Source organism: Carassius gibelio, chromosome A3, assembly GCF_023724105.1.
Source record: "Carassius gibelio isolate Cgi1373 ecotype wild population from Czech Republic chromosome A3, carGib1.2-hapl.c, whole genome shotgun sequence".
NCBI lineage: Eukaryota > Metazoa > Chordata > Actinopteri > Cypriniformes > Cyprinidae > Carassius > Carassius gibelio.
Genome location: NC_068373.1, coordinates 31,843,481 through 31,856,224, shown reverse-complemented (window position 1 = coordinate 31,856,224; position 12,744 = coordinate 31,843,481). Strand labels below are relative to the sequence as shown.

The following is a 12,744-nucleotide window of genomic DNA, read 5'->3' as shown; positions in this document are numbered from 1 at the left end:
ATAGTCGATATAAAAAAACTGGATAACGAGTAATTTCTTACTGCTAAATTCTGAAAAAAAAAACAGAGGTGTTAATTATAGGACCTAAAAACTCATGTTATAACCTAGAACACTGTCTAAGACTTGATGGCTGCTCTGTCAATTCTTCGTCATCAGTTAGGAACCTAGGTGTGCTATTTGATCACAATCTTTCCTTAGAAAGCCAAGTTTCTAGCATTTGTAAAACTGCATTTTCCATCTCCAAAATATATCTAAATTACGGCCTATGCTCTCAATATCAAATGCAGAAATATGCATCCATGCATTTATGACCTCAAGGTTAGATTATTGTAATGCTTTATTGGGTGGATGTTCTGCAAGCTTAGTAAACAAACTACAGCTAGTCCAAAATGCAGCAGCAAGACTTCTTACTAGAACCAGGAAGTATGACCATATTAGCCTGGTCCTGTCAACACTGCACTGGTTCCCTATCAAACATCGTATAGATTTTAAAATATTGCTTATTACTTATAAAGCCCTGAATGGTTTAGCACCTCAGTATTCGAGTGAGCTCCTTTTACATTATAATCCTCCACGTCCGCTGCATTCTCAAAACACCTAGAATATCAAAATCAACTGCGGGCAGCAGATTCTTTTCATATTTGGTGCCAAAACTCTGGAATAACCTACCTAACATTGTTCGGGAGGCAGACACACTCTTGCAGTTTAAATCTAGATTAAAGACCCAAACCTCTTTAACCTGGCTTACACATAACATACTAATATGCTTTTAATATCCAAATCCGTTAAAGGATTTTTAGGCTGCATTAATTAGGTAAACCGGAACCGGGAACACTTCCCATAACACCCAATGTACTTGCTACATCATTAGAAGAGTGGCATCTATGCTATTATTGGTCTGTTTCTCTCTTATTCCGAGGTTACCGTAGCCACCAGATCCAGTCTGCATCCAGATCAGAGGGTCACTGCAGTCACCCGGATCCAGTACATATCCAGACCAGATGGTGGATCGGCATCTAGAAAGCAGTGGTGGTAAGTAACGAAGTAAAAATACTTTGCTACATTACTTAAGTATTTTTTGGGGGGATCTGTACTTTACTTGAGTATGTTTTATTTGCATCTACTTTCACTTTTACTCCACTACTTTATTAAAGACAAAGTTTACTTTTTACTCCGATACATTTACCCATGCCCAGCAAGTATTTATTACACTGATTTTAGAAACCAATGAAAAATGTGGTTTTCTTTTGAAAAAAAGAATGCGCGGCTTCGCGAGTTCTTTGCCAACATACGCTCACGCAGCAGTTAGTTCGAGGTGGAAGATGATCGCTAAAATAGGTGATAGTGCAGCTCTTGCTGCCCGCAATGATCCAGAGACTCCCGACAGGGATCACCATGGCCATATCTCAAGGATATGTTTGAATACACTGAAGTCAAGGGAGATTCTTATTGACTGAGATGTCTTCTTTGCTTGCCATGGGTGAATGAAATTTCAGTAGGGCTGTGTCGAATGCGATTTTCATGCTCATCTCATCAGTAATGCTCCTGTAATTAGTAGCATATATTTCCAGCACATGCGTTCAGATCAGGGTTGCCAGGTTTTCACAAACAATCCTGACCAGTTGGTTCTCAAAACTAGTCCAAAACTAGCCAAAAACGCGTTTCCAGGAGGTTCCCCGATAAAAATTGCTTCCCGGGGTTAAAATATACGTTTATTGGAAGGCTTGCCTTGGTAAAAGTCACATTTTAGGCGCTAAATATCAAGTTATTGGGATTGGGGTTTCTTTGACTGGCGGACATGAAAAACAACCACGGATGTGGCAACACTGGTTCAGGTGGAGCGGCAGTTACTACATAGAGCCGTAGTCCACCGACAGCTAACACAAAATCGCTTTCAAAATCGAGAAAAAAAAATCTATTTTGTGTAGATTGTCAGTGAATTATGGCTCTGTTTAGTATATGCCAACCAGTGTTGCCAAGTCTGTGGTTGTTTTTCATGTCCGCAGGTCGAAGCGACAATACCAATAACGTGATATTTAGCCCCTAAATTTTTTTGGAGAACTAAGAGGTGGTTCTTCCTCATTGATATTCTGAAACAGTCTTACCTTGTATCTTCTGTTTGATGCAGCTATGATGTTATGGAACATGTCTATAGAATCTAACAAATTCTAAAGTATCTAATCTCATAATTTGTTCAATTATAAAACACTGCATATCACTCCCAAAACAACTGATCTGCTTAATTATTGATATTTACAGTTAATTTGAATATTTACTTTTTACTTCCAGTACTTAAGTATGTTTTAAATCGGATACTTTTGTACTTTTACTCAAGTGCTGTTTGAACGGAGGACTTTCTACTTTTACTGGAGTAATTTTTTATTTAGATACATCTACTTTTACTTGAGTATAACTTTTGAGTACTTTTACCACCCCTGCTAGAAGGTACCTCTACATCCCTGAAAGACAGCAGAGACCAGGACAACTAGAGCCCCAGATACAGTTCCCCTGTAAAGACCTTGTCTCAGATGACCACCAGGACAAGACCACAGGAAACAGATGATTCTTCAGCACCATCTGACTTTGGTGCAGCTTGGAATTGAACTACTGGTTTTGTCTGGTCAGAGGAGAACTGGCCCCCGAACTGAGCCTGGTTTCTCCCAAGTTTTTTTTTCTCCATTCTGTCACCGATGGAGTTTCGGTTCCTTGCTGCTGTCGCCTCTGGCTTGCTTAGTTGGAGTCACTTCATCTACAGCGATATCGTTGACTTGATTGCAAATAAATGCACAGACTGAACAGAGATGACATCACTTAATTCAATGATGAACTACCTTTAACTGTCACTTTACATTATTGACACACTGTTTTCTTAATGAATGTTGTTCAGTTGTTTTGATGCAATGTATTTTGTTTAAAGTGCTATATAAATAAAGGTGATTTGACCTGACTTGACTCTGACTCATCTAGCTACACTGGGCTGGATTTCATGGTACAGACATGGCAGAGGACTCGACTCGTCTGTAAGCCTTTCCATGATTGCTCTGCTCCCAGGAGTTCTGGAGAGTGGAAGGGGTCCATCTGCTGCCAGTAGCCCTGTTCTGGCCAGGCCGAGTATGGAACTCAGACCTGATTTCCCTTCTCGATGGCTCTCCTTGGCAGGTTCCCGTCAGGAGAGATTTTCTCTCACAGGTGGATGGCACAATATTCCACCCCCGCCCGGGTGTTAAGCTTTTCTTTTCCCTAGGCCAGGATATGTCCCTAAAGTTCCTTCCTCTGGCCCATCGTACTTCAGGCTTTCTGTCCTCCTCCCTTTTGGTAGCCTGACCAGCAGAAATTGTTAAATTGTTAAATATGGTCCTTCCAAGAGGGGTCTGCCCGTCACTAAGCAGACCCTCAGTCTGTGGATCGGTTATGCCAGTACTATGTCATATGAGTCCTCTGGCCTTCCCCTTACCTTTAGGGGGCAAGGCTCACTCCACCCGAAGTGTGGCGGCCTTGGGTGTGGCTATGCAGGATATATGTAACGCTGTGGGTTGGTCTACGCCGCTCACTTTCATCAGATTCTATGACCTCGATATTTGTACTGCTTCTGGTTCCTCCATCTTATTGCCGTAGTTGTGCTGAAGTCATACACACTACTCAGGGACTTGTAAGCATGGCACTGTGGGCATCTGATTACTTAACATTTAATCTACCCAGGCCTAGTTAGGAGATGATCAATAATATTTGCTTCATCTGTGACTATTCATAATGCATTGGCTCATCAATGTTCACTGAATATTTTGTTATTATTGAATACTGGTTTATAATGTACTACATTTCACTGAGGTATCTTCCACTATTTACATTATATTTTTAAGCATTGTTGTATAATATCAAAGAAATATGATAATAAATACAAAAACTGCCTACTAAGGCTCTGATTTCTAGTGTCTTAAGGCTTTGAGCAAATTGTGAGACTCGACTTACTTTACCTAACCTGAGAATAATAAATAATAAAGTTAAAGGTGTTAATACTCATTCCGGTCTCAACCTCATGGCACTGACAGAGACTTGGATCAAACCTGAAGATACTGCCACCCCTGCAGCCCTCTCCACTAATTTCACTTGTTCCCACACTCCTCGTACCACTGGGAGGGGTGGAGGTACGGGTCTCCTTATATCCAAAGATTGGAAATTTGATCTTCAGCCATCACCTACAGGTACTGGTTCATTTGAATCACATGCCATTACTGTAACCCACCCTGTTAAAATCCACTTTGTGGTCATTTATCGTCCCCCAGGTCAACTGGGAAACTTCTTGGAGGAGTTGGATGTGCTGCTATCAAACTTTCCTGAAGATGGTACTCCTCTGGTACTGCTTGGTGACTTCAACATCCACCTAGATAAACCCCAGGCTGCTGGCTTCAAAACTCTGCTCACCTCATTTGATCTCAAGCTAGTGTCTACTACAGCAACTCACAAATCGGGCAACCAACTGGACCTCATCTACACACGCTGTTGCTCTGTGGACACCTCTTCAGTTGCTCCACTGCACACCTCTGATCACTTCCTCATTAATGCTAACCTAGCACTTACTCCTGAAGTGGCACACACTCCAACGCAGGTCACCTTTCGACGGAACCTACGCTCACTCTCTCCATCTCGCCTATCTGCTGTGGTTTCATCCTCTCTTCCACAACTCTCTCAGTTTTCTGCTCTGGACACGAACAGTGCTACGGACACTCTTTGCTCCACTTTAACATCTTGCTTGGACAACTTTTGCCCACTGTTGTCTAGACCAGCACGCACTGCCCCATCTGCCCCCTGGCTGTCCGAGGTTCTCCGTGAACATCGCTCTAAACTAAGGGCTGCAGAGAGGAAATGGCAGAAATCAAAAAACTCTACGGACCTCAGTGTGTATCAATTTCTCCTCTCTTCCTTCTCTGCAAATGTCTTCACAGCTAAAACATCCTACTACCACAACAAAATTAACAGCTGCAGTGACGCTCGGACACTCTTCAAGACTTTCTCTTCTCTTCTTAATCCGCCGCCTCCGCCTCCTCCATCGACTCTTACAGCGGACGACTTTGCAGCTTTCTTCACAAATAAGACAAGATTCATCAGTGACCAATTCTCCACACCGCAGACCGAGGACAACTTCACAATGACCGATGCACACTCTTTATCCTCCTTCTCCCCACTCTCAGAGATGGACGTCTCCAAAATTCTCCTGTCCAATCATCCTACTACTTGTCCACTTGATCCAATCCCCACTCACCTCTTCAAGCGATCTCTTCTTCAGTCATACCTTCACTTACTCACATTATCAACTCCTCTCTTCACTCTGGAACATTTCCCTTAGCATTCAAGCAGGCTCGGGTAAGCCCACTGCTCAAGAAACCATCTCTAAATCCAGCGCTTCTCGAAAACTACAGACCGGTATCCCTTCTTCCATTCATTGCAAAGACACTTGAGCGAGCTGTGTTCAACCAGCTTTCTATGTTCCTTGGACAGAACAACCTCCTGGACAGCAACCAATCTGGCTTCAAAAGTGGCCACTCAACTGAGACTGCTCTGCTCTCGGTTACTGAAGCCCTGCGACTAGCAAGAGCAGCTTCAAAATCCTCGTTACTCATTTTGCTGGACCTGTCTGCTGCTTTTGACACTGTTAATCACCAGATTCTCCTGTCCACCCTCAGAAAGATGGGCATCTCTGGAACTGCTCTCCTGTGGGTTAAGTCCTACCTCTCTGACAGATCCTTCAGTGTGTCTTGGAGGGGTGATGTTTCAAAGTCACACCACCTTGCTACTGGGGTTCCTCAAGGCTCAGTACTTGGACCACTTCTCTTCTCCATCTACATGACATCTTTAGGATCTGTCATTCAGAAGCATGGCTTTTCTTATCACTGCTATGCTGATGACACCCAACTCTACTTCTCATTCCAGCCAGATGACCCGACGGTAGCTGCTTGCATTTCAGCCTGTCTGAGTGACATTTCAAGCTGGATGAATGACCATCACCTTCAGCTTAACCTTACAAAGACTGAACTCCTGGTGATTCCAGCTAACCCATTGATTCATCACAACTTCTCTATACAGCTGGGCTCGTCAACCATAACTCCTTCGAAGACAGCCAGAAACCTAGGTGTTGTGATGGATCATCAATTAAGCTTCACTGACCACATTGCTACAACGACCCGGTCCTGCAGGTTTGCCTTATACAACATTAGGAAGATTAGACCCTTCCTGTCAGAGCAAGCAACCCAACTTCTTGTCCAAGCTCTTGTTCTCTCCAGACTGGACTATTGTAATGCTCTCCTGGCGGGCCTTCCTGCATGTACTGTCAAGCCTCTGCAAATGATCCAGAATGCAGCAGCGAGGGTTGTCTTCAATGAGCCAAAAAAGCTCATGTTACTCCTCTCCTCATCAGGTTACACTGGCTACCAGTAGCTGCTCGCATCAAATTCAAGGTACTGATGCTTGCCTACAAGACGACCACTGGCACGGCACCAACTTACCTAAACTCACTGGTTAAATCCTATGTGCCCACCAGAAGTTTGCGCTCTGCAAGTGAACAACGCCTTGTGGTGCCATCCCAAATAAATTCAAAATCACTCTCACGGACCTTTTCCTGGACTGTGCCCAGCTGGTGTAATGACCTCCCAATCCCAATTCGTACAGCTGAGTCTTTACTCATTTTCAAGAAACGTCTAAAGACTCATCTTTTTCGCCTGCACTTAACCTACTAACACCAGTACTTTTCCTTTTCTTGTCTTTGTTCATTTAATTAAAAAAAAAAAAAAAAAAAAAATCCTGGCTATGCGTTCTATACTAGACTAACTGAGACTTGTCATGGCACTTGTATACTGTTGTTGTTCTCTTGTTGACCTGACTGCTTCTATTGCTCTCATTTGTAAGTCGCTTTGGATAAAAGCGTCTGCTAAATGATTAAATGTAAATGTAAATGTAATATCAAAGTACCCACCACAAAACAGTATAAATATCATAGCAAATAGAATCTTACTACTATTTATATTTAATGCGGAATAATGCTATTTTTACTTACTTTAAATTACACCTATTGCAAAATAGCCTCTGCCACTATGTATAAGAACACATAAATTATTTTTAAAAATCCACATTTTGAACATTCATTAATACAAATCACTCATTTAAATTTTTAAATTCATGGCTGAAGATTAAAATCTGAAATTAAAAATACAAACCTGGCATGTGCTCTAAATATGGTGCTACATAAATCAACATCAGAGGTCTCTGGATATACAGAGCACAGCAAGAGACTGTCTCGTACAGAAATCCTGCAAAAATAAATGAACGAATGAATAAACATTAAAGCATGTTATCTTAAGTAATGGAAAATATACAGGGTGATCAGGACCCTGACATGAGGAGTCTTTATCACCTAAAAAGGGGGTTATTCTGCAGGGACAACCGGGTGAAAATCTAAATGCAAAGCTTCTGTGAAGAAAGCAGTTTCTAGCAAGCAGCATGTTCAAACTAGAAGTCAGTCATACAACTTATTACACATTTTACAACATAAATTATAAAATATACTGATTTAATATTAAAGGGGGGGTGAAATGCTATTTCATGCATACTGAGTTTTTTACACTGTTAAAGAGTTGGATTCCCATGCTAAACATGGACAAAGTTTCAAAAATTAAGTTGTACGTTTGAAGGAGTATTTTTGTTCCCAAAATACTCCTTCCGGTTTGTCACAAGTTTCGGAAAGTTTTTTTCGAGTATGGTTCTGTGTGACGTTAGATGGAGCGGAATTTCCTTATATGGGTCCTAAGGGCACGTCTGCCGGAAGAGTGCGCGCTCCCATATAGCAGAGCACTGAGAGCACAGACACTCACTGATCAGAGCGAGAGCGTCGCGAAATGTCACAAAAGAAGTGTGTTTTTGGTTGCCAGGGCAAGACAACCCTGCACAGATTACCAAAAGAGAAACAGCATTAAGGGACCAGTGGATGGACTTTATTTTTACAGAGCATCAACGGAGTTGTGCAAGTGTTTTTGTTTGTTCCCTGCATTTCGAAGATGCTTGTTTTACAAACAAGGCCCAGTTTGACGACGGATTTGCGTATTATCGTTTATTTCTTAAGGAGGATGCAATCCCAACGAAAAAGGGTCACGATCGTGTGGTGGAATAGCAGGCGGTGAGTAAAACTGCTTAAAATATCTCTGCCTCCTTGTTAGTGCGTCCGCCTCCCATGCCGGAGACCCGGGTTCGAGCCCCGCTCGGAGCGAGCCGTTGCTGCTGCTGCTCTCGTTCAGTTTCAGCCTCGGGATCTGATTCTGGATCATAAATAAACGGCTGAATCTGACTGTAAGCCATGGTTTGTTTTGGATGATGGTTTTTCCCTCACGGTAATGTCACAGCTTCCACATGCTCTCAACGCAAAAGCCTACTGGCGCTCGTGATTCTTTAGCTCCGCCCACACGTCACGCCTCCAGCCGGTCGTGTTTTTCCGGGAAAAATCGGTACAGACTATCTTTCTCTTATGAATATAATAAAACTAAAGACTTTTTGGAGTTAAGGATGCAGTACTACTCTATAGGTACTCAAGATTAACAGGATATTGAGTGAAAACGAGCATTTCACCCCCCCCCCCCTTTAAACTGTTTTAAATTCTTACCAGTTTGTTAGTTATCTTATAATCCATTGCAATGTACAAAACTGTTGTTGCAAAATGGCAGCAGCTGCATTTGTATGAAATGAGAGGGCGAGTCCGCGATACCAGGATGTCATAACATACTGTACATAAACTGTACACATAATATTGAATTGAGTTTTAACATTTAATAGCTAACCAAACAAATATAAAAACTGTTTCTAGCAACCGTATAGCCCCGCAGCAGACAAAAATCTGCTGCCCACTGCTCTGGTTGTGTGTGTGTGTGCATGTGTGTTTACTACTCACTACTGTGTGTGTGCACTTGGATGGGTGAAATGCAGAGCACAAATTCCAAGTATGGGTCACCATACTTGGCCACACGTCGTGTCCTGTCGTGTCCTGTCGTGTCGTGTCGTGTCCTGTCCTGTCCTGTCCTGTCCTGTCCTGTCCTTTCCTTTCCTTTCCTTTCCTTTCCTTTCCTTTCCTTTCCTTTCCACGGAATGAGCAGAGTAATAACTTTGGTAAACTCTGTGGTAAAGTTCTCTCAAATTCATGAAGAAAAAATATTGCTATCCCTTATCAAAAAGTAGTATACTAGATTGTCCCACTTTCTAGTATATAACTAGCGCCCTCTACCATATACTAATGAAAAAACAAATTCTAGGAGAATAGCTCAAATATATTTAGAATTTTTGTAAGTATAAGTCAAGTATACTTAAATGTCATTTTAAGTATAATTTTGAGGAGTACATAAAGCCCATTTCTGAGAAGTACCTAAAAAGTAAACAAAAACCATACTTTCCTTTTGTTTTAGTTTAAAAGAAGTATATTAATAGCACACTTGAATAAACTTATTTTTCGTAGGGGATGTTAAAAGGATTTTCATTCAATGTGACTTAGTATATAATGCTCTCAAAAGTTTAGCACAAAAATATTATGCATACTTTCTAAAGGTTTTTTTTTTTTTTTTTTTTTCACAATTTTGGCACTGGCACTGAAAGGGCATTGGCTTATGCAACCCCAGTGGCTGGACAGCTTCTGATGGTGGTTTGTAGGATGAAATTGAAGGTGAAGAGGAGGAAGAGAGTAATAAAATGGTGGAAGTTGAAGGAGGAAGACTGTTGCATGAAATTCAGGGAGGAGGCGAGACTGGCAGTGAAGAGATACTGAACAACTGGACAACCACAGCTGAAGTGGTGAGGAAGACAGCTAGGAAGGTACTTGGTATGATATCTGGACAGAGGTAGAAAGACAAAGAGGTAGAATGGGGAAGCACGGGAAAGCATAAAGAGGAAGAAGTTAGCAAAAAAGAATTGGGATAATCAGAGAAATGAAGAAAGTAGGCAGAACTACAAGGGTACAAGGTTGATCAGCCAGACCATGAAGATATATGAAAGAGTAGTGGAAGCTAGACTGAGAGGAGAGGTGTGAGCAGCAGTATGGGTTCATGTCAGGAAAGAGCACCACAGATGCATTGTTGTTTGAGAAGCATAGATAAGGCCAGAAAGTGCTGCAATGCATGTTTGTGGGCTATGTCATGATCTGGTCATTGAAATTCCATTAATTCACCACCAGAGGTCTTCATCCACAACACAGACTCTCACACTACACAGTACACCCTGGACTACATTTTCCATGCTCCATTGCACCAATCACATTTACCTGATCGAGTATTGTTTAGTGTTTATAACTCTCCTGGTGCTAGCTACTTACCAAGTTTGTTTTCTGTCTGGTCTCAAGTATTGTTCTACATTTCTCACTCTCCCAGTGTTAGCTGTGAGACAAAGCCATATTGTGTTTTCTTAGTCTAGTCTTGTCTCATTGTTACCTGTTCCCTGATTCCTGCCTGTGTACTTGGATTAGCTCTCTTTGCCTTGCCCTGTTAGATTACACTTGCCGTCAATTTACCTCCGCCTGTTTCTGGATTAATTTTGTGTCTTGCCCTCTATATACCTGTTTGCCATTATTTGACCCATGCCTGTTATGACCACGTCACTGTATAATAAAAGCCTGCACATGGATCCACACGTCTCATCGGCTCCCACATTACAAGGACAGCGTGACAGCAGTGAGGTGTGCAATAGGAATGACGGACTGGTTCAAGGTAAAGGTGGGATTGCATCAAAGATCGGCTCTTAGCCCTTTCTTGTTTGCAATGGTGATGGACAGGCTGACGGATGGGATAAGGCAGCAACCCCCATGGACTATGATGTTCACGGATGGTATTGTGATTTGTAGTGAAAGTAGGGAACAGTTTGAGGTGAGTTTGGAGAGGTGGAGGTATGTACCCGAGAGAAGGGGAATAAAATTCAGTAGGAGCAAGACAGATTACACGTGCATTAATGGGAGAGAAGGCAGCATAGTGGAATAATCACTAGAAGCAGAAGTGGTGAAGGTGGATAAGTTTAAAAACTTGAGGTCCATTGTCCAAAGTAATGGAGAGTGTGGTAGATAAATGTAAAGAAGACAGTGTGGGCAGGGTGTATTGGATAGAGGAGAGTGTCAGGACTGATTTGAGATAGAAGGCTACCTTCAAGAGTGAAAAGGGAACATTTACAAGATGGCAGTGAGACCAGCTATGTTGTATGGCTTGGAGATGGTGGCACTGACAAAAAGACAGGAGAAGGAGCTGGAGGTGGCAGAGTTGGAGATGCTGCAATTTTGAGAGTGAGAAGAATGGACCGGATCAGAAATTAGCAGATTAGAAGGACAGCGCAGATTGTAGACAAAGTGAGGGAGCCAAGACTAAGATGGTTTGGGCATGTGCAGAGGAGTGATGCAGGGTATGTTGGGAGAAGAGTTTTGAGGATGGAGCCACCGTGCAGGAGGAGAAAAGGAAGACCAAAGTGTAGGTTCATGGATGTGGTGATATAGTTGGTATAGTTGGTATGACAGAGGAAGTTGCAGAGGACGGAGCAAAATGGAAACAGATGATCCGCTGTGGTGACCCATAATCGGGAGAAGCCAAAAGAAGAAGAAAAAGGAGAGGAGGAGTTCATTAAATTACGATATCTTGTGTGACAGTTCCAGCGATTAACTGGTTATTTCTGAGTTACATGTGATTTGGCTGAGGGGAATGGTTGCACAATTGAAGGTAATCATGGTACTCTATAAAAGACTGGGACAGAGATGGCCTGTGGGGTGTTTGAGCACGGGCTGGGCTTGAGCCTAGCTTCAGCTGTCTTTGTTTGTGCCGTACCTTCGGTTACTCATGAGGCTACCGGAGGACTGATGAGATTTGAGGGATATGGGAAATCAGCCATTGATCCATCTCCGTTGTTGTTCTTGGAGGATCCATGGACTGTGTTTGGTTGGATTACTGTCTTCATACTTGTTACACACTTACATGTATCTGCTGACACACTGACTACAACTTACATTGATATTCTATGTTGTTCCATTTTATATAGAAAAACATTCACTTAATTAGCTGTGGTGCTTTGCATAGTTTGCATAGTTTTTGCTTGTTGTTTATCAATTCGGTAGTGATGAAAATATTTAACTTGAACTCAGTGATTTAAACTATGTATAAACCTTAATTAAACATTTTAATAATCAATTAAAAAGGAACTTATACCTGTATGATATTATACTGTATGTTTTACCAGCGGTTTGAAAAAGGAATTTATGAATCATTCAGCTGTGGGCTCCATCTTCTAGTGATATGCAGGAATTTGTTCAGCATGCGACTTTCACAGTGCTTTATGGGTATTCTCTAGCTGATAAACTTAGTTGAGCAAACATCGGTTATACATGATAATGTCCACTTAGGTTTCGGAAACCACTACATTTGGCTGTCCCCTCAAACAGTACCCAATTTAGGGGTATAGGGGATTTTGGAAACAGCCATTGTGTTTAGAAATAATTTTTACTGTGTTGTACTGTGTTTACCAGTTTTACAAATAATTTTGAGATTGTTACAGATACAGATACATGCTTCATTACACACCCCTGATATAAATGCTGTTAATTCATGATACCTAAAATTATAACCAATGGTTATTAATTTAACCTTATTGTGAGGTGTTATTATCATTATTTTTTGAGCTACAAAACATGTACAGCAAACATGAAGATTATAGTATCAAATGAGGTTGATTAGGTTCAGCCAATAATGTGAT

The 12,744-nt window shown here is 41.7% G+C and overlaps 1 protein-coding gene across 1 annotated transcript in view; it reads right to left on the bottom strand.

Annotated features, from left to right (window-relative positions):
* Positions 1–12,744, bottom strand: part of LOC127942480 (uncharacterized) — a 130,618-nt gene that overhangs the window by 58,286 nt on the left and 59,588 nt on the right. The window contains exon 6 of the mRNA XM_052538199.1: positions 7,209–7,301. Within this exon, the coding sequence (XP_052394159.1) occupies positions 7,209–7,301 (93 nt within the window). The remainder of the gene's footprint in view (positions 1–7,208; positions 7,302–12,744) is intronic.